Source organism: Chiloscyllium plagiosum, chromosome 5 (assembly GCF_004010195.1).
Source record: "Chiloscyllium plagiosum isolate BGI_BamShark_2017 chromosome 5, ASM401019v2, whole genome shotgun sequence".
Lineage (NCBI taxonomy): Eukaryota > Metazoa > Chordata > Chondrichthyes > Orectolobiformes > Hemiscylliidae > Chiloscyllium > Chiloscyllium plagiosum.
The window spans coordinates 118,648,067-118,675,189 of record NC_057714.1 but is presented as its reverse complement, the minus strand read 5'-3'; the positions used below and the strand labels follow the sequence as shown (position 1 = coordinate 118,675,189).

Genomic DNA, 27,123 nt, shown 5'->3' with positions numbered 1-27,123 from the left:
GGAGGGATATGGGCCAGGTGTTGGCAGGTGGGACTAGATTGGGTTGGGATATCTGGTCGGCATGGACGGGTTGGACCGAAGGGTCTGTTTCCATGCTGTACATCTCTATGACTCTAATGTTCTGGGCTCACATCCTGTATATGGTGGAATTTGAATACAATAAAATATGTGTATTACATGTCTAATGATGACCATGAAACCTTATTGTGACAGCTCCACAGCTGGCTGAGGAAGAAATGCTCCAGGTTGTTGGCACTTGGATGACTATGAGAGCCTGGCCAGAATGGATTATCCACCAAGAACTTTGAGCTGAATATACTTGTAAATGTGCCAGGCTCATCAAATGTGGTGATGTGTTGGATGTCCCTATTGTTGAGGATTGGGATCTTTGTAACAGCCTTCTCCTACTTTTAATTGTTTAATTATCCACCATTTTTTACAATTAAATGTGACAAAACTGCACAGTTTCTTGCATTGTATCCTGAATTGATCATTAATGTTAATTTTGCAAGGGATCCTTGCTCTGGTTCAATCCCTTGGCTTACATCGAAACATAGTAACATAGAAGATAGGAGCACGAGGAGGCCATTCTGCCTTTTAAGCCTGCTCTGCCATCCATCACGATCATGGCTGATCATCCAATTCAATATCCTAATCATGCTTTCTCCCCATAATCTTTGATCTCATTCTCCCCAAGTGCTTTTTCTAACCACTTATTGAATACATTCAATGTTTTGGTATCAACTACTTCCTATGGTAATGAAGTCCTCATGCTCATGACTCTTTGGGTGAAGAAATGTCTACCTATCCCCGTCCCAAATGCGAGGTTATTCATTTTGGAAGCAAAAACAAGACAGCAGATTACTACCTGAATGGCTGTAAATTGGGAGAGAGGAGTGTGACCCCTGGTTCTGAACACACCCACCATCAGGAACATTCTCCCCAGACTAGTCCTGTTAGAATTTTATAAGTCTCTATGAGAACCCCCTCACTCATCTGAACTCCAGTGAAAAAATCCTAACCTAATCAATCTCTCCTCATATGTCAGTCCTGTCAACCCTGGAATCAGGATGATAAACCCCCACTGTTCTCCCTCGAGAGCAACAGCATCCTTCCTCAGAAAAAGAGACCAAACCTGCATGCAATATTCTCGGTGTGGCCTCACCAAGGCCCTGTATAACTGCAACAACACATCCCTGCTCCTGTACTCGCAATGAAGGCCAACATCCCATTTGCCTCCTTTCCCACCTGCTGCACCTGCATGCTTACCTTCAGCGACTGGTGCACAAAGACACCCAGGTCCCACTGTACACTCCCCTCTCCCAATTTACAGCCATTCAGGTAGTAATCTGCCTTCTTGGTTTTGCTTCCAAAGTGAATAACCTTGCATTTATCCACATTATACTGCATCTGCCATTGATTTGCCCACTTACCCAACCTGTCCAGCACGGTGGCACAGTGGTTAGCACTACTGCCTCACAGCACCAGAGACCCAGGTTCAATTCCCGCCTCAGGCGACTGACTGTGTGGAGTTTGCACGTTCTCCCCGTGTCTGCGTGGGTTTCCTCCGGGTGCTCCGGTTTCCTCCCACAGTCCAAAGATGTGCAGGTCAGGTGAATTGGCCATGCTAAATTGCCCGTAGTGTTAGATAAGGGGTAAATGTAGGGGAATGGGTGGGTTGCACTTCGGCGGGTCGGTGTGGACTTTTTGGGCCGAAGGGCCTGTTTCCACACTTTAAGTAATCTAATCTAATCTGTCCAGATCGTGCTGAAGGATCTCTGCATCCTCACCACAGTTCACCGTCTGACCCAGCTCAGTATCATCTGCAACCTTTGAGATGTTACATTTTGTTCCCTCATCCAAATCATCAATCTATATTGTGAATAGCAGGAGTTCTAGTGCTGATCATTGGGGCACCCCACTAGTTACTACCTGCCAATTTGAAAAGGACCCATTAATTTGTACTTTGTTTCCTCTCTGCCAACCAGTTTTCTATCCATCTCAATACACTTCCCCCAATTCCATGCACTTTAATCTTGCACAATAATCTCTTATGTGGGACCTACCGATGTTAGGCTTACTGGTTTCTAATTCCCTGATTTCTCTCTACCTCCCTTTTTGAATATTGGAGTGCCATTAGCTACCCTCCAATTTGCACAGACTTTTCCAGAGTTTACAGAATCCTGGAAGATGGCCACCAATGCATTTTCTATTTCTACAGCCACTTCCTTAAGTATTCTGTGTAGATTATCATGCCCTGGGGATATATCTGCCTTTAATACCCTGAATGTTCCCAGCACCATTTCTCTACTAATACTAATCTCTCAGTTCTTCCCTCTCACTAAATCCTGCATTCTCCACCATTTGTTATCTGATTTGTGTCCTCTTTTGTGAAGACGGAACCAAAGTATGTCAGTTGTTCAGCCATTTCCTTGTCCCCGTTATACATTCCCCCATTTCTGTCTGTAGGGGACCTACATTTGTCTTCACTAATCTCTTCCTCTTCACATACCTGCAGAAACTTAGTGTCAGTCTTCATGTTCCCTGCAAGCTTACTTTTGTTCTGTATTTTCAGCTTTTTAATCAATCCCTTGGTCCGTCTTTGCTCAATTCTAAACTGCTCCCAATCCTCAGACCTATTATTTGTCTTGGCCAATGTGTATGCTTCCTCCTTGGATCAGATACTATCACTAATTTGCTGTGGAATCCGTGGATTGGCCCTCTTACCCATCTTGCTGTTGTGCCAGACAGGAATAAACAGTTGTTATAGCTCCCCTTGAATATTTGCCATTGTCTATCCATTGTCATCCCTTTAAGTAACTCTCCCCAATCTATCAAGGCCAACTCACGCCTCATACCTTCATAGTTTCCTTTATTAGGATTCAGCATTCTGTCTCCGAATCAACTACCTCACTCTCCATCTTGATAAAAAAAATGCTATCATGTTATGGTCGCTGATCCCCAAGGAGTTTCAGACAGATTGGCGATGATTCCCTTCTCATTACACAATACCCAGTCTAAGATGGTCTGCTCTCTACTTGGTTCCTCTACATATTGGGAGAAGGTGAGGACTGCAGATTCTGGAGATCAGAGTCGAGAGTGTGGCGCTGACAAAGCACAGCAGGCCAGGCAACATCTGAGGAGCAGGAGAATCCCAAAACGTCAATTCTCTTGCTCCTCAGATGCTGCGTGACCTGCTTTGCTTTTCTAGCATCACACGCTCAACTCCTCCACATATTGGTCAAAAAACCATCCATATACAATCCAGGAATTCCTCCTTTATGGCATTGTGTCTAATTTGATTTGCCCAATCTGTATGCAAATTAAATGCGCCCATATTCCCTTATCACATGTAAGTCTAATATTCTGTTCAATGTCAATCCCAACATCACCACTGCAGTTTGGGGGTCTACATATGACACCCACTAATATCGTTTGCCCCTTTGTATTTGTCAATTCAAGCCATGCAGACTCCACATTGTCAGAGCTAATATCCTTTATCAATTTGTTTTAATTCCCTCTTTAACCAGCAATGCCACTCCAGCACCTTTTGTTTTTTGTATACCCTGGATGGAATGAGGTTTATGTCAGACAGGGGAAACACAGTGGCATAGCGGTCAGCACTGTTGCCTCACAGCATCAGGAACCTTGGTTCACTTCCAGTCTTTGCAAAGCATCTGTGTGGAGTTTGCATATTCTGCCTGCATCTGTGTAGATTTCTTCCAGGTGCTCTAATTTCTTCCCACTGTCCAAAAATGTGCAGGGTAAATGGATTAGCCATGGTAATTGCAGAATTACAGGGGTAGGGTGGGGCCTGGACCTGGGTGGAATGATCTTCAAAGGACTTGATGGTCTAAATGGCCTCAATTTACACTGTAGGGATTCTGTGACAATGAGAATGGCAGAATATAATTCTGCTGCTGCTGCTTCCCTCTGCACCCCACAAATGCCCAGTTTAAACGTATTTAAAAGACATTTTCTGGCTGTTCATGTTGAGTCTGTTGAAGTTGATTTTGTAATGTTGTGAAGCTGGCTTCATAAAGGACATTTACATGCTTTGTGTCTACTTCAGCAAGTGTGGGTATGGAATATTTCATTGACAAGGTCTGGGTTGATGCATGAATTTTGTTCTGGCAATATTCATGGACAGAAAGAAATTCTTAGGCAGAAGTGGGTACTGCAAGTGCTGGAGATTAGAGTCAAGAATAGAGTGGTGCTGGAAAAGCACAGCAGGTCAGGCAGCATCCGAGGAGCAGGAAATTCGACATTTCGGGAAAAAGCTCTTCAGCAGGAATTCTTGCCCATAGAACTGTATGCAATTTGTAGAGCTCCCTCAGCAAATTTTCTGCCCAGTTCTTTCCATTGTTGCTGGTTCTGATGCGGTCCACAATTGCTTTGCCATCTTTCTTGGCTATGATTTTCTTAATTCTTTTGAAATTGCAAAAATGGAAATTGCAGAAGTAAATATTCCCACTTGTGACCTCTTGGTGAAGGGGGCATCATTGATGGAGCAATTGAAGATAGTTGGGTCTGGGACACTACCCTGAGGAATGTCCACCTCGTGCCAATGTCTTTTAGCTGAGATTATCAGCCTCAATAAATGCTAACATCTTCCTTTGAGTCCATAGGATGTCAGAGCAGAAGCAGGCGATAGGGCCCATTGAGTCCACACTGCAGTTTAATGACTGATCTGATAAGCATCAACTCCACTTCCCAGTTTTATCTCCATAACCCTGATTCCCTTACTGCTTAGAAATCTGTCTATCGTAGCTGTGAATATACTGTATTTAACAACCCAGCCTTGAAACCCTCTGCAGTAAAGAATTGCACAGATCCACTACCCTTGGAGGACAAAATAATCTACCTCATCTCTGTCTTAAATTGCAACCCCTTATTTTGAATTTATACCTTCTGGTCCTAAACTCTTCCATCATGAAAACAACCTGTCTACATGTACCCTGTCAAGTCCCCTAAGACTCTTGTATGTTTCAATAAGTGTTCCTTTCATTCTTCTAAACTCTGATGAGTACAAGCCCAGCCTACTGAACCTTACCTCACAAGAAAACCTCTCCATGCCTGTGGTCAATCTAGTGAGCTGTCTCTTCTACCAATATATTTTTTCCTTTAGACAAGGGAACCAGTTAGGTATTGAACTAGGTATGTCTCCAGCCAATGGAGGGTTCTCCCAATTATTAAATTCAAGAATATCAAACCCTGTAATGTCAAAGTTAATTGAATTCAAGTTGATTATAATTTAGTTTATTTTAATTGGAATTTAATTAGAAAAGACTCCCTTTGAGTTTTGTTTGCAGTATGGCTACAAACATCAAAGTGAAGAGAGAGTGTTAATGCTGTCTAGTATTGATTGCATTCTACTTTGGGGATCAAGAGTTTCCACTGATAAAATTTTTTGTGTACATCCAGAGTTATCTAAAAGTTCTCAAACTCACATTTAGTCAGCAAAAAATCACAGAATATTTCTTTCCATTTTATTCATTTTTAGTTTGATAATAAACTTGACTTCAGGCCAATGAATTGTCAATTTTTTTTTGGCGTTTACCAAGAGTTGAAAAGAATAAAGTGAAATGCTTTATTGTTTTCAATGCATATTTAATAATATAAGTTATTCATATTTGCCCTTAGCCTGATGCCACAGATTATTTCACATATTAAAGTATTACTTTCACAGAAAACTTAATTTTGTACTGAGCATGAGCATCAAGAAACATTTTTGCATTGAGCTTCAGTTGTAACTTTTAATTGCAAATACTGTGCATCATCAAACCTTTCCTAAAGCTGTTTTGAATGTTCAAGTTACCTTTTTCAATACTTACAAGACATGGGCTGATAGCTCCTTCGAAGAGGTCCCATCTGGGTGTGGGTTGGAGCCGGTCGGTATCTTGGCATAACTATTATCAGGTAGAAAATGGGACCAGTCAATAACAGCATGGTGTATCGATATAAATCTGAGCTACAGACACTGAATGTTGCATTCAACATGTTGGTGTAATGAAGTTTCACATTAGCTATTATTCCTTAATTTGAATAAACAAAATGGAGAACAAGGACCAGACCAGGATGTAAACACATAATCAGCACAAACAAATTTGAAATGGAGAGAAAATGAAGTATATTCAAATAAACCACTTTCAGGCCACTTGAACAGATCTTAGAGATCCCATAATACAATTCAAAGGAAATCAGGCAATTTTCCCAGTGTCACTGCAAACAAATGATCCTAACCAGCGCTACCAGAAATAGATTAACTGGTACTGAAATCCCCATTCTGATTTGTGCTGTGTGAAAGCCACTTGAGATGGTAAAGCCAAGGGGCATGGGTGTGAGGGTGAGATTCATGGAAAATAGGAAGGCACATAACTCAGAAGAGATATCATGATGAGTTGAGAAGGAGTTTGAAATCACCAAAATATTGTTCAATGAGGGAGTAATATAAAGTTACTAGTGGTAGGATCCGCAAGGATCTGTTTTGGGTCCACTGCTGTTTGTCATTTTTATAAACGACCTGGATGAGGGCGTAGAAGGATGAGTTTGTAAAAAGCGGACCATACTAAGGTTGGTAGAGTTGGCGATGGTACAAAAGGATATGGTAGGTTACAGAGGGACAGAGTTAAGCTGCAGAGCTGGGCTGAGAGGTGGAAAATGGAGTTGAATGCGGAAAAGAATGAGGTGATTCACTTTGGAAGCAGCAACAGATTACAGAGTACTGGGCTAATGGTAAGATTCTTGATGGTGTAGATAAACAGAGAGATCTTGGTATCCAGGTATATAGATCCTTGAAAGTTGCCACCCAAGTTGATAAGATTGTTAAGAAGGCATACAGTGTGTTAGCCTTTATTAGTAGAGGGATTGCGTTTTAGAACCATGAGGTCATGCTGCAGCTGTAACAAACTCTGGTGCGGCTACACTTTAGGGAATCCAATCTAAACTACTATGACTCTGTCACTGCACTAGCCTCTCACCAAGGTTCATGGGTTACAACTCTCACAATTGTTGTAGTTTTGTCCATTCACTGGTTCTCAATCTTCACTTTCCCTCAAACTACTAACCATCCATGCCTTCTGCAGTTCCTACTAACTCTCTTCTGTATAGAATCACGAGAGGAGATCTAATTGATGTGAGGTATTAAAGGAGATTGACAAAGAAGGTATCAAGAGGATGTTTTGCCCTGTGGCGTAAACTAGAACGAGAGGCCATATAGAATATATGGTATCAGATTGAAAACAGAGGTAAAGAGAAATTACTTTTCTAAAAAGGTCATGATTTTGCAGAATAAGCTACCCCCAAATACGATGAATGCTGGGACATTGAGTAAAATTAAGGAGATGGACAATTTTAAAATTAGTAATGGGTTGAAGAGTTATCCGGGGGACAGGAAAGTGGAATTGTGGCCGAGACAAGATCAGCGATAACTGCAATGACAGCAACTTTGGTGGGGGTGCTGAATGGCCTACTCCCATTCCTCATTCTTTTGTTCTTATCATGATCCTTCCTTAATATTGCATCACTTTACAATAAAATATCTTAAGTGTCACTTAGTTTGTTTCCTATATTATTACTTACAACCTGCACGCCTCATTGGACAAGGGGAGGTTTCGGTCTGAAAGGACTCCAAGACCTCCTGAACTGCCCTCAATGCTGTAATGAAACACAGAAGGAGTCTATATTAGTGTTGCATTCAAAAAAGGCATTCTAAAATCATCCTGCCCCTCTCTTTCTTAAAAACATTCAATAGGTCTTAGCACTTTAGTCAAGCCTTAGTTTGTCTGCCCTAGAATTTCCTTGTGCCATGGTGTCAGAATTTACATGGTAACACTTCCCTGATTACATCTTTGGATGTTTTACAATGTTCAGCTGGTACATAAATGCAATGACAAAGACTCTGAGGTGTTGACATTGAAGTTTGGAAGTTGTAATTTGAACAACTAAAGTGGTGCTCAAGGTCCACACTACAGACGGCATCTTGATTTTTGGTTCTGAAAGGGACATCAGATGTAATCTAAAGGCCTACCTACACTTGGTGCAGTCATGTTCTCTCATGCAAATACAAACTAGGCAGAAACAGCCCTGCTGCCTTATTATTAGAAGTGTGGCTAAGCGACCTAAGGTGGTTTAAGCTCCAGGCTCTACCAAGCTCTGGATGTGAATCCTAGCACGACCAGTATCACAGGTTAGGTACCCAGGCAGTCACCTACAAAAGGGGGCTGGGCAACTTTAAGTTTGCGATATTTACTTTGCCACATGGTGACGTAGTGGTTAGCATTGCTGCCTCACAGCGCCAGGATCTCGAGTTTGATTCCAGCCTCAGGCAAATATCTGTGTGGAGTTTGCACATTCTCCCCGTGTCTGCACAAGTTTTCTTCAGGTGTTCCAGTCTCCTCCTACAGTTCAAAGCTGTGCAGGTTAGGTGGTTTGGCCATGCTGAATTGCACATAGTATCCAGGGATGTGCAGGTTGGATGGATTAACTGTGAGCAATGCAGGATTCCAGGGACTGGGTGGGACTGTAGGTCTGGGGGGCGATGTTTAGCAGACAGTTGGTGTGAACACAATGGGCCAAATAGCCTGCTTCCACAATACAGGGAATCTATTATTCAGTTGGTAAAAGGTATTTGTAAACCTAATGTAGCATTATTCTCAGCTTATTGCATATACATGAATAACTAGAATGTCCAATCCTATAAGGAGTTCAGAAGCCCACCAGGATCTCCCTCCAATGATCTACAGTTCATTACAGGGGTATATGTAACCTTGTCTTCTCAATGTTTCATGTTCCTATGGGTGTGAGTTAACATGATAAGTTTGCCAATGCATATGATAGAAACACATACAAATAGGTGCTAAGTATCTCCATCAAATGTTTCACGTGCACTGAATTGTCTACCAGTGTCGAGCTACCAATGGTGTACTATCTAAATTACAGCAAGACTGGCTCCATACATCTGCCATGGTTCATAGTTAAATGTAAAAAGAGTTACAATACTCAGCAAGTAACTGATCTTTTATCTTGGTTAGGAGAACTTACTTATCAGGCAATGAAAGGGCTGTATGGGTGCGCGCGCACACACACAGACACACACACAGAAACAGACACAAACACACACAGGCACACACACTCATCATCCGATGCTTTACGCTTCATCTACTCTAAATCTTTGACCAAATTAAAGTAATATTCATTCAGAATATATAGCTCCTCTGATGCCTTACGCCACGCACTTCTGCAGCAATGCTACAGCAGACATTCGTGCTCTGGGGATTGACATATTTACCGATGTTACCGAATGCAGAGAAGGTGCTCATGTGCCCATTCTATTATCTCTTACAGCTTTTCTCCTCCTTCAGGAGGAGAATGTAGACAACAAGTGCAAACATTCCCAGACCAGGCAGCAGGATGACGTCTGACCTCAGGTTCTGGATATTCTTTGATAAAGAAGCAATGCAGCTGGCAAGAGGTCAAGAGAACCACACGTAGGCTGAAGGGTGGAAAAGCATTGCAAAAAGAAAGCTTTCTAAAATCCAAGGCAAAGAAACTGGAAAGGAATCAGCTAAGTAAAGATTTTAAACTAAGTAGGGCTGATATATCTTTGGGATTCATCCTAACAGGTAATGTTGGTGAACAGGTTGAAAGGCATACTGCCTGAGAGCATAGTGAATGCAGAATCAACCATGACATCCAAAAGTGAATGGAATAATTGTTTAGAGGAAAGTAAATGGATCCAAAGTTAATCAGGCTGCTGATTGGCTGCTGACTGCCCTTCTGTTGGGAAGACAAAGCCAGACAAAGAAATCTCACGCACTCGGAGCTGTCAACCAATCAGAGATCAGTATCCATGGAACTAGACATGAGCAATTCCAGAGGAGGCTCACAAGAATGATGCAGGGGATGAAGGGCTTTGAATATGAGTAACAGCTGAGGACTCTTGGTCTGTACTCGATGGAGTTTAGAAGGATGAGGGGAGATCTGATTGAAACTTTCAGAATACTGAGAGGCCTGATAGAGTGGATGGGGAGATGTTTTCTCCACTAGTAGGAGAGACTAGAACATGGCAACACAGCCTCAGACAGAAGGGGCGACTCTTTAGAACTGAAATGAGGAGGACTTTCTTCAGCTAGAGGGTGGGGAATCTGTGGAACTCATTGCAATTAAGGGCTGTGGAAGCCAAGACATTGACTGTGTTTAAGGCAGAGAAAGATAAATTCTTCATTAGGAAGGGGAATCAAGGATTATGGGGAGAAGGCAGGAGAATGAGGTTGAAAATCATATCAGCTATGATTCGATAGTGGAGCAGACACAATGGACTGAATGGCCTAACTCTGCCTCTCTATCTTATGGTCTTATGATCTAATACTCATATAATGATTGTGGAAAAGAGTCAACAAACAGCTACTGTAATAACTGATGCAGATGTAATGATTGTAATGTACTGATGCAGATGTTTTCAAACCTTACTGTTGTGATGCAAAATGTTTCAAAATATATTTAAAAGATTGAGATTAAAATACTTTCACAACTTTACAATTCTATAGACCCTAGCTGGCCTCTAGGAACACTTATATGTCATTCGTAAATTTACGATTCTCGCACTGCGGAAAAACGAAGTTGCATCAAGACACTATTCAAAAGGGCCTCAACACACTGCAGCACACCAGAACTGCAAAAAGAGGAAGAGGAACACCTATACAAGGTATTCGCCAAAAACGGATACCCTCGCAATTTCATCAACAGATGCCTAACGGATAGACCACAGAACGATGACATGCCACAACCCAAAGGACTAGCCACACTACCATACATACATCAGGAGCATTTCCGAACTGACAGCCAGACTACTGCGACCACTAGGACCCCCAACAGCACACAAACCAACAGCCACCCTCAGACAACAACTCACCAGAACACTACCATTATAGGGCAAGCGAAACAAAGAACAGCCAGGGAATTCCTAGAAGCATGGCACTCATCCACAAACTCCATCAACAAACACATCGACCTGGACCCAATATACCGGCCACTACAGCGGACAGCTGAAACTGACAACCAGAAACAGCAGGGACAGGCCACTATAAATGCCGGAGGAAACACCACAGAAGCGCTTCACAGAAGGCTCCCAAGCACTGAGGATATCACCTAGACAGGGGACGAAACGTTTGCAACAAAAACTTCCAGCTCGGCAAACAGAACCACAGCAACGAGCACCCGAGCTATAAATTTTCTCACAAACTTTGAAAAATGTGATCTATTTGAACTCAGCAGTGTGTTCCAATAGCCCTGCTGAGTTTGGGCTTTTCATCTGCGTGAATCAAGTCATGCTCTTTGTTCCTTATGGGCAATAATTGGATCTGTCAAAAGTGGGGCCAGAGTGTGTGGTTCTGGGCTTGTGCACTACTTTTGCAGGTCCGCAGAATCTTCGCAACTCCATAAAAAGTTCAACCCATGGCTCTACACTGAGCGTGCAATACGTATCTGAAATTACATCAGAGTCCAATCACATCAGAGTCTCTCTTAAAACTATGTACATTTACAAAAGTTATTCAAATTTTCCTTCATCAGTACTCACATGGTAAAGGTGTACGAAGCCTTGAACATGTTTGCGCCCTGGTCTTTGGTCGGGCTCCTGAGGCTGGTGCGGCTGGTGCAGGTGGAGATGCTGGGGCCGCTGGGGCTGGTTTGATGCAGTTATAAAGCAAAGAATGAAAGCAGTCAGTAATATATTTCTATGTCAAAAAACACTGAAGAATTGAAGAGGCTCAATACAGCTGTAAATAGATGGCTGCAGTAACATTGAACTAGTCTCATTTAAACAATTAACAGAGTTAAAGGGCCATGCCAGACTGTGATTGTAAAGACTCCCATGACACTTCACTTACATTATTTAGGAATGTTGGATTATACTCTAATGTTGACAGTTTGCAGCAGAGAAATTGAACCTGTTCCAATAAGCACAGTTGGATGTTAAAGTTTCTATAGTACTGAAAGAAAAGCTGGAAATTCTAGCAGTACCATGGCAAACATTCTCCAATCAATGCCATTACAAATAGATTATCTGGCTATTGTTGGGATTTGTGTGATGAGGAACTGCTGGCTTTGACTGTGGCTTAGAAGCATTCTTGTTTCCAAGTCAAAATTCTGAGAGTTCCAAATACCATTCCAAAGCTTGAGCACATTATTTTGTCTCAGAGTTGAGTGCAGCAGTGTTGGAGGTGCCATCTTCACTGAAGACAAGCAAGTCAATATTTATTCTTCAGCCAACATTAAGACTGATTTTCTAATCAATACCACATTGATATTTTTGGTACCTTGCTATGCCAAATTTGTGTTTTAGTAATCATACTTTAAGACAGTTCAAAATTGGCTGCAAAGCACTTTGATGTATCCTGAGAGCACCCCCTCCCACATCGCCCCCCCCCCCCCCCCCCAACCACCATCATTGGTAAGTGAGATAGCTGCCATATTTGCCCATGGTGACTACATTCAAAAAGCATTTCAATGGGTGAAGTTATAGCGATGGTATGAAGAGCACCTTATAAATGCACACTCTTTAATCTAGATTCCCCATGTATATGTTTTGCCTATTTTATATGATTTGATTTTCTCCACTTCCAATTTATGTCATCTGTAAATTCAGACAATCTTATTTCTAACCTGTGGTCAAATAACTTACATACAATGCACACAGCAGTGACCCTCCCACCAATTTCACTCTGGTGGTTTAGCTATATTCCAGTGCATCTCAGAAGCTTTTCTCCTAAGTCTTTCTACCTTCTGGGCTTGCCTCTGCTGCTTCTGATGGTGGAGGTGGTGGTGGTGGCAGTGTGGGCATTGTCAGCTGCCTGGCAGGACAGGTTCGTCTTGCTGTTCGGTGCAGACCTGAAGCCATATGTCTTTGCATTTCTGATCATGAAACAGTTAGTTAAAATGTTTATAGTAAACAAGCACTAAATACTGCCATCAAAACACAAGTACAGTCATGTCAAATTAATTGATGTAGATTTCAAAAGGAATTTTTGCAGGGAATGTAAATTCATAATATTGGAAACTATATGTCTGTAAGGAATGAAAGGAAGCCATGTTTGTTAGAAGTCTCGGAATATGGTAGTTCTACCAGGCAGAAAATTCTGGTCTTCTATATTAAGCAGACATTTTCCAAGCAAGACTTGATGTCTAGCCTTTCTTCCACTCCCGGGCACTGGGTGGTGATAAAGAAACAGCAAAAGGAAGAAGATGGAAAGATTTAGCACTTGATAGAGCTCCTAAAACCACTGCCAGGGATTTTCCTCCATCATTTATTCGTTGTGGGGTTCTTAGTGCTGGATTTGCTTTCCTGATCCCATCCTCAGACATAAATGATAATGCACTGGAACCAAAGTCCAGGAAGACTATGTGGAGAGACTGTATCAGTAGCAAAGCACCGATGCAAGGGGTGAATTGCATCGTCCTTCTCCCTATCTAGTCAAGCAAAAGCTTTTTTTCACAATACCAATTGATTAAATGTTCAGAATGACATTTCAGGCCTTCCCAAGCCCTTTCACTACCACTGCTTCATCTTTTGGGTCTCCATTTCAAAACCCCATCCAAGCTGACAATGCTGTTCAGAGTTAGTCAGAGCCATTGCAGGAGGTTAGGTCAAGCTAAAAGTAATGTCCCAACAAACCCGGGGTGACAAAACTGCACTGTGGGTTAATTTAAAGGCAAGTGTTCAAAGAGTTAATTGTTGAAAAAGCCAAATAAGGTCAAAGAATTATGACAGTTAAGCACTGTTATAATTTTGAAGGCTTGATTAAACAGAGCTCAAGTTAAATTCTGCTTGCTGTTTAAGGCAACAGACAGAAGAAGACATCAGGTTGTAAGTTTGCTCACTGAGCTGGTAGATTTATTCTCAGACATTTCGACACCATGCAAGGTAACATTGTCAGTGAGCCTCCAGTGAAGTACTGGTGTTCTGTCCCACTTGCTATTTATGTGTCTTAGTCTGTTCTGGTAGGTGATTTCACTCCTGGTTCTGTTTCTGAGAGGTTGGTAAATGGGGTCCAAATTGATATGTTCATTCATGGAGTTCCAGTTTGAATGCTAGGCCTCTAGGAATTCCTGTACGTGTCTCTGTTTAGCCTGTCCCAGGATGGATGTATTGTCCCAGTCGAACTGGTGTCCCTTTTCATCTGTGTGTATGGATACCAGTGATAGTTTGTAATGTCTTTTGGTGGCTAGTTGGTGTTCATGTATCCTGGTGGCAAGTTTCCTGCCCATCTGTCCAATGTAACGCTTGTTGCACTCTTTGCAGGGTAATTTGAATATGACGTTTGTTCTGCTGGTTATTGGTACAAGGTCCTTTAAATTCATCAGGGGCTGTCTCAGTGTGGTGGTAGGTTTGTGGGCTACCATGATGCCTAGGGGCCAGAATAATCTGGTCATCATCTCCGAGATGTCTTTGCTATTTGGCAGGGTGGCTTTAGTCTCTGGGCATATTGTGTCTTCTTGTTTAGGTCCTGGACAATAGACCTACCACCACACTGAAACAGCTTCTGATGAATTTAAAGGACCCCATACAAAACCCCCGGCAAGGACTGCAATGAACATTACATTGGACAAACTGGCAGGAAACTAGCCACCAGGAGACATGGGCACCAACTGGCCACCAAATGACATGACCAACTATCACAGGTATCCCTACAGACAGACTAAGAGGGACACCAGTTCGACTGGAACAATACATCCATCTTGAAATAGGCTAAACAAAAACATGCATGGGAATTCCTAGAGGCCCGGCATTCAAACCAGGACTCCATTAACAAACATATCGATTTTGACCCCATTTACCAACCTTTCAGAAAAAGTACCGAAAGCGATATCACTGACCACAACAGACTAAGACACATAAATAACAATCTGGACAGAACACCAGTGCTTCACCAGGACCTACTGATGATGTTACCTAGTATGGTGATGAAATGCCTGAGAACAAATCTACCAGCTCAGCAAGCAAACTCACAACCTGATCCACATTCTGTCCAATCAGTTCACGCCTGTATTTATTAGGGGAAAGCGAGGACTGCAGATGCTGGAGATCAGAGTTGAGAGTGGGGTGCTAGAAAAGCACAGCAGGCCTGATGAAGGGCTTATGCCCGAAACATCAATTCTCCTGTTCCTCAGATGCTGCCTGACCTGCTGTGCTTTTCTAGCACCTCACTCTCGATGCCTGTATTTATGCTCCTTGATTTTCCTCTCAGCCTTTTTCATTTAATTCTATCAGTATAATCCTTAATTCCCTTCTTAATGTTATGTTTAAAAGCATCCTTCATTTACACTTATACTATACTCCAGTTCTGCAGAACAGTTACACTGGTCATTAACTCTGTTTCATTGTGCAGATTTTGGCTGATCTACCACACTTCTACTTTCTGTGTTTGTTTGCATATATACAAGTTGTCACAACTGGTAGTCAGGTAAAAGGGACATGGAATGATCCAGGAGGTATGGGAGGGAGGGTAGTGGGGCATAGTGTGATATAGATGGTATCTAGGACATAGAGGGCCAACAGGGTATGGGGAGCTATTGGGATGCGTAAATGGGGATAGAGTGGTAAGGAGTATTATGATGTAGAATAGAAATGGCATGGATAGGACAGGGACTGACTGATGGGAGACAGAATGGAAGCAGTGAAGGCTGGAGGGATGGATTTTTGTTTCCTTCTTTATCTATTAAACTGCAGTGATGGTGCATGGAGGTATGTCTCAGGCTCAGCCTGTATATATAACCAATAGTTATATCTCTCATATTGGGTTACATAGCCACATCCCAAGGAGCCCCGCCATGATGGAGAGGTACCATCTTCGATATGGGATTTGCTGATATGAGATATGTCTCATTGCTGTGCTGCCACCTTCAGGATGAAAATCAGGGCCACAAGTACCAATGCCTTTATCTGCTTGAGACTTCTTAATCTCACAGGTAATGAAAATACTGTTCATACAAACAGCACCTTATTTCAAGGTAATACACATGTCATCTAACAACACTTTCCTTGCCGTCTTCAGCTAAGTAAATGTTGTTTCCTGAGATTGAAAGGGCATTAGTCATTCTTAGAGCTGAGCATTCATAATGTTTATCCTGCTTTGTTGATACAATTGCCAGATGATCACTACTCTCTTCCCCTCCCCTGGACATGGTGAGAGAGCTGGTGAGAAGGAGGAAGAATTGGGCAACCTGGCTCTGGAGAGATATTCACTCCTTTCTTGCCACCTCATCCAGTAAATTCTGGGACAGAAAATCCATTGGAGATTTTCCCAAACCAGTTGAGTGATCAATGAATGCTGCTCAAGGCCCTCAACCCATCACCTCTCCAGTTCCCTGCTTTCTTGGTGGCTGGGAAACCGGGGGGGGGGTGCCTAGTTGTTGGGGGGGAGGGGTTTGTGTTGATATCTGATTGCCCGAATCAGGAGGTAATCAGAGATCAACAAATAGTGCTGGAAGTTGATGCCCTGCCCATGTCTCCAACTCCAATAACATGCCTCTATTATCCCCACTCCGTGACAAGATAAAAATCATGAACTTTGTCACAGGATCCCATAAGGAGTAGGTCCCAATCAGCAATCTATATGGATCAAAAACTGCTAGAGACAACTAGCGATGGCAATTTTGAGACTGCAATGGACGGGGAAGTGCTGCCACACTCACTTCCCTGCTCTTACCGAGCTCACTGTTGTGTAATTATATCAGCTTGGATACCTCTACAGACAGTGACACAGGCACAACGTTACGAATAACATGGCTTTATATTGTATCATTCTATGGGGGTCATGGATAGCACAGTGGCTCAGTTATTAGCACTGCTGCCACACAGTGCAAGGGATCCGGGTTTGATTCCAGCCTCAGGCATCTGCCTGTTTGGAGTTTGCACTTTTTCCCTGGGTCTGCGTAGGTTTCTTCCCACAGTCCAACAGGTTAGGTGGATTGGATATACAAAATTGCCCCAAGTATGAAAGGATGTGCAGGCTAGGTGGATTTGCAATGTGGGATTACAGGGATATGATGGGGGGAGGTGGGTTTGAGTGGGATGATCTTCAGAGGGTCAATGTGGACTTGATGGGCTGAATGGCCTCTTTCTACACTGTAGGAATTCTATGAAATGGTTTGATGATTATCTGTTATTAAACCTTTATATGTGCTTGACAAAGGTTCCTTTGTTTTCTTAATTTTCAAAGTGAAACATGTTTAACTTTCAAAAATCCTGTCTAGATTTTCTAGATTTTGTGTTCACAAGCTGGGGGGGGGGGGTGCCTATTTCAGAGAGCAGCTGGGATCAAGGAACTGGTAACCCAATGAGTGGGACAATGTTATCCATTATCACAGCAGGCTAACAAATTATTTGTTGCTAGTATTCTTTAAGCCAAAACCTAATTAACACACTGGCTATTTTCTGCTATTATTTTGTTTTCCAAAAACAGTTGGAAATAAACAAAATATTTGTATGTAATTTTTTGATTTTCTTTCATCTTTCCTGCAGTTAAAAATTAGTTACCTTTTGTAAAACTTGAAATATTATTTGATATCATCCCTCATGCTTTAACTCACCTTCTGTAAGTATTTGCTCTTCATTCATTAATCTCTCTGTTGACAGAGAATAAAGGTAGAGTTCAAACTCTGCACATCTAAAATATTAAGAAATGGCTTCTGATTGGAATTAAGTTGCAGTACATGTCTTATACTTCCTATTCAAGTGTGACTGCTGCAATTTCCAACAACCTTAAACCACTTCACGTGGAGAGGTTTGTTGAAATGATTCAAACGGACTGCTTCTATTAGATAGTACAAATGTGGGCCATGAAAGTTACGAAGTGGTAGAACTGCAAAGTAGTGCCCATGACGCTGAAGCTGAAACAGATGTTTCTTTAAATTGTAGCACAGAGAGATTTGGATTGGTGTCATCTGGGGTTAAGGTTGAATAATTAATTTTGTGTAAAAGCGTTATTCAGAGGTTAACTAGCTGCTAATTTAAACATAATTCCTTCTGTGGACTAAATTAACAGCTAAAGAAACAGAAGAAGTAACACTGAAAGTTCACTTAGCATTCTAAAGTAGTACCACATAAGCAGGTATGTTGAATAAAATTGTTGAACTGAATATTGTAGAGTGAGTGAAAACTGAGTTATTAGCATCAAATTGGCTAATACCTGCTGGATAGAGTAGATATGGAGAAACTGTCGCTACTCGTTCAAGAAACACGAACATGAGGGACTAAATTTAAAATACTGTACTCTGCAAAGGAAGCGAGAGCGATGTGAGCAGTTTGGGTCTGGAAATACACTGGGGAGAAAGTGAGGTCTGCAGATGCTGGAGATCAGAGCTGAAAATGTGTTGCTGGAAAAGCACAGCAGGTCAGGCAGCATCCAGGGAACAGGAGAATCGACGTTTCCTGAAGAAGGGCTTATGCCCGAAACGTCGATTCTCCTGTTCCCTGGATGCTGCCTGACCTGCTGTGCTTTTCCAGCAACACATTTTCAGCTCTGGAAATACACTGCTTAGAAGTGCGGGGTGAAAGCAGGGTCAACTGAGGCATTCAGGAAGGCATTGGATGATTATTTGGACAAGCATAATGTGTAAGGTAATGGGGGAGAAACAGGAGATTATCACTGGGTAACGATGCTTCTTTAATGTGGCAGTGTAGGCATGATGGGCTGAATAGCCTTTTGCCCTGCAATGGTTTTGTGATTCTGTGAATTGCAAAACCAATTGCAAAGATACCAGGAATTAAGATACATACTTTTGCCACTGATGATCTTCATTGCATTAACACTATATTTTCGGAGCTGTAATATATTTCATGGTTAACTAACACAGAGCAATTTGGGTGTACCTTCAAAGAGGCATAATTCCCCTTCCAATAAGGCTGGCATGAAATAAGTACATAATGAAAGAAAACCTGACATTGACCTGCCTGATACTGTGTTGCCAGTCACAGACTAACTAGGCACTGAAAATGACACTGCTTTTCTTCTTCAATTCAGTGTTGAATGGTCCAAACCAGACCACAGACATCAAAGCCATTGGAAAATAACTCTCACAGCTAGTATACTCCAATAACCCCCTAAAGATGGTTTCAGGGACAGAGAATTGAAAGAGGTCACCCAAAGTAAGCCTTAGTGATCTGATTATTGTAAAACTGTTTTTTGTTGTTAAATGCAGCATACAACATTATTGCAGGACCTTAATTATCAGCACTTCAACTTGCTACGAGCTAGTGAGGGCAGAAATATGAGGATAGAACAGATGAATGCATGGCTGAGGAGCTGATGTAAGGGAGAAGGATTCACATTTTTGGATCATTGGAATCTCTTTTGGGGTAGATGTTACCTGTACAGGAAGGACGGATTGCACCTAAATTCGAAAGGGACTAATATACAGGCAGGGAAATTTGCTAGAGCTGCTTGGGAGGATTTAAACTAGTAAGGTGGGGGGGTGGGACCCAGGGAGATAGTAAGGAAAGAGATCGATCTGAAACTGATACAGTTGAGAACAGAAGCAAGTCAAACAGTCAGGGCAGGCAGAGACAAGTTAGGACTAATAAATTAAACTGCATTTATTTCAATGCAAGGGGCGTAACAGGGAAGGCAGATGAACTCAGGGCATAGTTAGGAACATGGGACTGGGATATCATAACAATTACAGGAACATGGCTCAGGGATGGGCAGGTCTGGCAGCTTAATGTTCCAGGATACAAATGCTACAGGAAGGATAGAAAGGGAGGCAAGAGAGGAGGGGGAGTGGCGTTTTTGATCAGGGATAGCATTACAGCTGTGCTGAGGAAGGATATTCCTGGAAATACATCCAGGGAAGTTATTTGGGCAGAACTGAGAAATAAGAAAGGGATGATCACCTTATTGGGATTGTATTATAGACCCCCCAATAGTCAGAGGGAAATTGAGAAACAAACTTGTAATGAGAACTCAGCTATCTGTAAGAACAATAGGGTGGTTATGGTAGGGGATTGAGGTATATGGGCCGGGTGCTGGCAGGTGGGACTAGATTGGGTTGGGATATCTGGTCGGCAAGGACGGGTTGGACCAAAGGGTATGTTTCCATGCTGTGCATCTCTAAGACTCTATGACATAGACTGGAACTGTCATAGTGTTAAGGGTTTAGATGGAGAGGAATTTGTTAAGTGTGTACAAGAAAAAATTCTGATTCAGTATGTGGATGTATCTACTAGAGAAGGTGCAAAACCTGACCTACTCTTGGGAAATAAGGCAGGGCAGGTGACTGAGGTGTCAGTGGGAGAGCACTTTGGGGCCAAGACCATAATTCCATTAGATTTAAAATAGTGATGGAACAGGATAGACCAGATCTAAAAGTTGAAGTTCTAAATTGGAGAAAGGCCAATTTTGACGGTAATAGGCAAGAACTTTGGAAAGCTGATTGGGGGCAGACGTTCACAGGTAAAGGGACAGCTGGAAAATGGGAAGCCTTCAGAAATTATATAACGAGAATCCAGAGAAAGTATATTCCTATTAGGGTGAAAGGAAAGGCTGACAGGTATAGGGAATGTTGGATGACTAAAGAAATTGAGGGTTTGGTTCAGAAAAAGAAGGAAGCATATGTAAGGTATAGACAGGATAGACCGAGTGAATCCTTAGAAGAGTATAAAGGCAGTAGGAGTATACTTAAGAGGGAAATCAGGAGGGAAAAAAGGGGACATGGATAGCTTTGGCAAATAGGGGTAAGGATTTAACCCTAAAGGGTTTTTACAAATACATTAAGGACAAAAGGGTAACGAGGGAGAAAATAGGGCCCCTCAAAGATCAGCAAGGCGGCCTTTGTTTGGAGCCACAGAAAATGGGGGAGATATTAAATGAGTATTTTGCATCAGTATTTACAGTGGAGAAGGATATGGAAGATATAGAAAATAGGGAAATAGATGGTGACACCTTGCAAAATGTCCATATTACAGAGGAGGAAGTGCTGGATGTCTTGAAATGGGTAAAGATAAATCCCCAGGACCTGATCAGGTGCATGCTAGAACTCTGTGGGAAACTAGAGAAGTGATTGCTGGGCCTGTTGCTGAGATATTTGTATCATCGGAAGACTGGAGGTTGACTAATATGGTGCCACTCTTTACGAAGGGTGGTAACGACAAGCCAGGGAAGTATAGACCAGTGAGCCAGATATCGGTGGTGGGCAAGTTGTTGGAGGGAATCCTGAGGATCAGGATGTACATGTATTTGGAAAAGCAAGGACTGATTAGGGATAGTCAACATGGCTTTGTGTGTGGGAAATCATGTCTCACAAACTTGAATATTTTGAAGAAGTAACAAAGAGGATTGATGAGGGCAGAGTGGTAGTTGTGATCTATATGGACTACACTAAGGCGTTCGACAAGGTTCCCCATGGGAGACTGATTAGCAAGGTTAGATCTCACGGAATACAGGGTGAACTAGCCATTTGGACACAGAACTGGCTTAAAGGTAGAAGACAGAGGGTGGTGATGGAGGGTTGTTTTTCAGACTGGAGACCTGTGACCAGTGGAGTGCCACAAGGATTGGTGCTGGGTCCTCTACTTTTTGTCATTTACGTAAATGATTTGGATGCGAGCATAAGAGGTACAGTTAGTAAGTTTGCAGATGACACCAACATTGGAGGTGTACTGGACAGTGAAGAGGGTTGCCTCAGATCACAACAGGATCTTGACTGAATGGGCCAATGGGCTGAGAAGTGGCAGATGGAGTCTAATTCAGATAAATGCGAGGTGCTGCATTTTGGGAAAGCAAATCTTCGCAGGACTTATACACTTAATGGTAAGGTCCTAGGGAGTGTTGCTGAACAAAGAGACCTTGGAGTGCAGGTTCACAGCTCCTTGAAAGTGGAGTCACAGGTAGATAGGATAGTGAAGAAGGCGTTTGGTATGCTTTCCTTTATTGGTCAGAATATTGATTACAGGAGTTGGTAGGTCATGTTGTGGCTGTACAGGACATTGGTTAGGCCACTGTTGGAATATTGCATGCAATTCTGGTCTCATTCCTATCGGAAAGATGTTATCAAAACTGAAAGGGTTCAGAAAAGATTTAAAATGATGTTGCCAGGGTTGGAGGATTAGAGCTATAGGGAGAGGTTGAACAGGCTGGGGTGTTTTCCCTGGAGCATCAGAGGCTGAGGGGTGACCTTATAGAGGTTTACAAAATTATGAGGGGCATGGATAGGATAAATTGGCAAAGTCTTTTCCCTGGGGTCAGGGAGTTCAGAACTAGAGGGTGAGAGGGGAAAGATATAAAAGAGACCTAAGGGGCAACGTTTTCACACAGAGGGTGGTACGTGTATGGAATGAGCTGCCAGAGGAAGTGATGGAGGCTGGTACAATTGCAACATTTAAGAGGCATTTGGATGGGTATATGAATAGGAAGGGCTTGGAGGGATATGGGCCGGGTGCTGGCAAGTGGGACTAGATTGGGTTGGGATATCTAGTCGGCATGGACAAGTTGGACTGAAGGGTCTGTTTCCATGCTGTACATCTCTATGATTCTATGTACCCATCCAAATGCCTTTTTAATGTTGTAATTTTGTACCAGTCTCCAACATCTCAACTGTCAGCTCATTCCAAATATTTAAAAAAGTTGCCGCTTCGGTCCCTTTTAAATCTTTTCCCCCTCACCCTAAACCTGTATCCTCTAGTTTTGGACTTCCCCACCGTGGGAAAAAGATCCTGTCCATTTACCCTATTCATGCCCGTCATGATTTATAAACCTCTCTAAAGGCACTCCTCAGCCTCACTCTTGAGGGAAAATAGCCCCAGCTTGCTCAGCCTCTCCCTATAGCTCAAAACACCCAACCATGGAAATTTTCTTGTAAACCTTTCTGAATCCTTTCAAGATTTACAACATCTTGCCTAAAGCAGGGTGACCAGAATTGAAGCATTCCAAAAGTGGCCTAACCAATGTCTTGTAGAGTTGCAACATGATCTCCCAACTGTTATACCCAATACACTGACCAATAAAGGGAAGCATACCAAACAACTTCTTCACTACCCTGTCTACTGCAAAGCCATTTTCAAGGAACTATGAACCTGCACTCCAAGGTCTCAGGACACTCCCCAGGACCTTACCATTAAGACTATAAGTCCTGCCCTGATTTGCCTTACCTAAATGCAGCACCTCACATTTATCTAAATTAAGTTCCATCTGCCATTTTTTGGGCGATTGGCCCATCTGATCAAGGTCTCACTGTGCTCTGAAGTAACTTTCTTTGCTGTCCACTACACCTCCAATTTTGGTGTCATCTGCAAACTGCCTAACCATACCTCCTACACTGACATCTAAATCATTTATATAAATGATGAAAAGCAGTGGACCCACCACCGATCCTTGTGGCACACCGCCAGTCATAGACATCCAGCCTGAAAAGCAAATCTCCACCTGTGTGTACTAATTTAATCCAACTATCCAAATGAACGTGCACCATTTAGCCAATCATGTCGATGCTGTTTCTCTAGACAATCAATGTTATAATCAATACTCCAGAAAGAAACACTGAAATGTTTTCAAACAGCTTTGTCCGCCATTAATTCCAACCTAAAAGGAACATGCAAGGGAATTAGAAAAAAGCAGGAGAATGGTAATAAATAATGGCATTCAATTGAAGAGCCAACACAGGCACAATGGGCCGAATGGTCTCCTTCTGCACCAAAACATTTGTATTTCTGTGATTCTCACTGGGTATGTTGTAAGAAATTTGATAATCATAGGGACCGATCGTCAATGAAATTGCAGCAGTTTCTATGCACACGTTTTGTAAAAGATACATTTCAGTTTGAAAAATTCATTTGTGACATGCCTATCATTTGTAGCATGGTCAGCCATATAGTCCCCTTCACAATATTATAGAATATTGATTCCTATGACTGAATCACCTTTTTTGCATAACATATGTTGAAATATATCTTTCAAAATGCACAAACAACATTTGAAGAAGGAACAAGACAAGGGAATACTCAGTGAGTGACAGGGCACTAGGAAGCTCAGAGGAACTGAAAGAATTTGGGATACTTGTCTACAGATCTCAAATGTGGTTGGACAGGTGAATGGGCAGCTGAGAAGGCATACTGGACACTTGCCATTATCAAGCAAACATAGATTAGAAGAACAGGGAGGTCATGTTGGAACTGTACAGACTTTGGAGTACTGTGTGTGTTTCTTGTCATCATACTATACGAAGGATGTGATTGCACTGAAAAGGACACAGAGGAGATTCTCCAGGATGTTGCCTGGGATTCAGCAGTTTAGCAATGAAGAGAGAATGGATAAGTTTGGGTTGTTTACTTTTGGAGCAGAGAATTTGAGAGGGGACCTGACTAAGGTGTATGAGATTATGAGGGGCATATACAGGGTGGACAGAAAGCAGCAGTTCCCCTTGTTTGAAGGGTCAATAACAAGATGCCATAATTTTAAGGTGAAAGGCAGGATGTTTCGAGGGGATTTGAGATTTAAAAAAAACTTTCGCCCAGATGGTGGTAGGTTGACCATTGAAGGTTAGTTGAGGCGGGAAAACTCACAAACTTTAAAAAATTACTTGGATGAGCACCTGAAGTGTCATAACATTCAAGGCTATAGACCTGGTGTGTTAAAGTGGGATTTGTTAGTTTTGGAGTTGTTTTGATGTCATTGCAGACTTGATGAGCCAAAGTGCCTTTTCTGTACTGTATGATTCAATAATTCTACAAACCATTTGGACGCATGACACATCCTGATATTCTGCATTCCCTTGTTCCTACATTTACTTTCTCTACTTTGAAACTTACCCAATTCTTCTCCTGAAATTTCACCTTGCTGCAATCTCTCTGTTGAGAGAATAACAGTACTCAAGATTTTTTCTTAATATACAAGGTTTGATCTAGACATTGAAAGTTGTTATTGTAATAAAACAATTTCCTTTTCAGGTCATCTTTCAACTTACCAAGTTGATCCTGAAGTTCTTTCAGAGCCTCCTCTGTCAACAGATAACAAGACTCAGTACAAACCTTGCATATTAAAAAAAAATTCGAAAATACTGTAATTTGTTAAAAATTGCTCTAAAACCAAATCTAACTGAGACCTACTAAATGGTATAACTATTGAAAATTACAGGTAGATGGCAGTCAGTTTGGTAGAAATCTTTATGATGTATTCAGCAATGAGTTAATTCTAAAATAATGTACTTTTAAAATGAAGGTGGGTGGGGTGCAAGTAGTCTAGGTGAATTTGGGCAATCTTGGGAAGTACTTTACATCTTCTGATGGGCTGTACTGCCAGCTGAAACTGGGTCAGATTTGTATGGCACAATTCTACAGGCTTTTGGTTTGATGTATCAATCAAGGTCAACTATATGTTGTAGGGCTTCACCTTGTTTATTAAACTGTTCTACTGCCTTAAAATAGTTAGACAACTTGCCTGCCCAGGTCCCGGCAAGTGTGAACAACTATGCCTGAGTTACTGATGTTTTATTCTTAGAATGTGGCCAAGTTACGGTTTAACACTTTACAAGTGGGCGTCAATGTGGCATCAGTTGTTATGGCCTGAATGTTACTGTGGTAACATTCAATATCACAGTGAAATGCAGGTCCAGTTTGACAATTTAATCATTAGGGGACTCTTAATTGGCTGCCAGCAGGGCCACCATGGGTTTAAGGAATGTAGCTGAAAATGTGTTGCTGGAAAAGCGCAGCAGGTCAGGCAGCATCCAGGGAACAGGAGAATCGACGTTTCGGGCATAAGCCCTTCTTCAGGAATCCTTTAAGGAATGTAGGCATGTTCCTGATGCTGCCAGCTCAATCAGAAGGTCTGAAACCTTAGCAGCACCACTTAGGTCAAGCTGTCACTGCTAAGGCCAGCCAGCTATGTTGTAAAGAAAAAAATACTCAATGGAACGGGTGGGGGGACCTGCAAAGATCATTGGAGCTGCAGGAGCAACCTTTCCTGCGTGTGGACCAGTCTGTGTGCCTCTGCTCCAGACTGGGGGACGTCTGGTGCAAATTCAGCTGCGGGTGGGTTGCTGTGTTATGTTAAAAATGCCACTGGCCTGGTAAATTACCTCTTGACCAGACATTTATTATGGAAATCCACTGGCCAGCTTCTTGAAGAGGGCAAGTAATTTACAGTGTGCTGGCGGAAAGGTATTGCCCCCTGCAGTGGGACTGACAAACCAGACACGGGCTCCTGGTTTTTTACTGCTGAACCACCTGCCAGGCCCACTTCCCAAAGCCCAGTAAAATTGGCTCCAATATTAAAGAAAGTGAAGGGGAAGGAAGCAGTCCTATTTTTTTAGCAGCCAAAAAACAAAGTAGGAAACACTAACTTCAAACAGAAAAGTCTTAGCAGACAAGAGAAAAATCATTGATCAGAAACCAATTCCCAAATTTTCAAGGAGGAAGATAGTTGTTGCTTAAGCAGAGACCAGAATTATGCATCAGGATCATTCAGAAGTCCTAATGCAGGTATTACCCAGGAAGATTAAACTTCCAATAAGCATTTGCCTGGTGGCTTTAGGCTTCGACAAAGTCCTTAACTCTGAGTTAGAAAGAGAGATCTTGGAGGGCTCTGACTTACTATTATTAGCCAGGAAAAGTTAGAGAAATTAAAATTGCTCTACCTCCCAGATACATACACAACTACATTTGCGCCTCACCATTAAGTACATCATCCCAGCCTATTTATGCCCACCAGCCCCCATGGACACCTCACCTCACATCCCTGTCTTGCAATGCTCCCGATTCCACCTCCCATTACCTGACTTGACCTGCAGCTCCACCCCAACCTCTAACAGACTTCTAATACTCTCCCCGTCATAAATCCCAGGCACCCTCCTCAGTTGGCACCCTAACAACCCTTCCATCTGTGACTAAGCACCCAACCGACCCACATATCTGCCACGCTATCAGAGTGGCTTTAGAATCTGTAAACTACAAAATATAGCAACCACTGCTGCAAAGAGATGGTTGTGTTTTATCTACTGATCCTCTCTGATCCTGCCAGTGTAGACTCTTGGACTTGATTGTGCTCCTTTGGCTGGGAAGACTGCTGTTCCTCGGGTTGGCATGGAAAACTCTTCCGAAGGTAAGTGACTAACATCTTGTTGAGTCTGGATTAG

At 42.3% G+C, this 27,123-nt stretch overlaps 1 protein-coding gene across 1 annotated transcript in view; it reads right to left on the bottom strand.

Moving 5' to 3' along the window:
* The window catches only part of LOC122550340 (actin cytoskeleton-regulatory complex protein pan1-like), a 152,304-nt gene that overhangs the window by 27,888 nt on the left and 97,293 nt on the right, over positions 1 to 27,123 (bottom strand). Inside the window, exons 14-16 of the mRNA XM_043691068.1 lie at positions 11,579 to 11,683; positions 7,582 to 7,656; positions 5,835 to 5,909 (exon numbers count right to left, since the gene is read on the bottom strand). Of these exons, the coding sequence (XP_043547003.1) occupies positions 5,835 to 5,909; positions 7,582 to 7,656; positions 11,579 to 11,683 (255 nt within the window). The remainder of the gene's footprint in view (positions 1 to 5,834; positions 5,910 to 7,581; positions 7,657 to 11,578; positions 11,684 to 27,123) is intronic.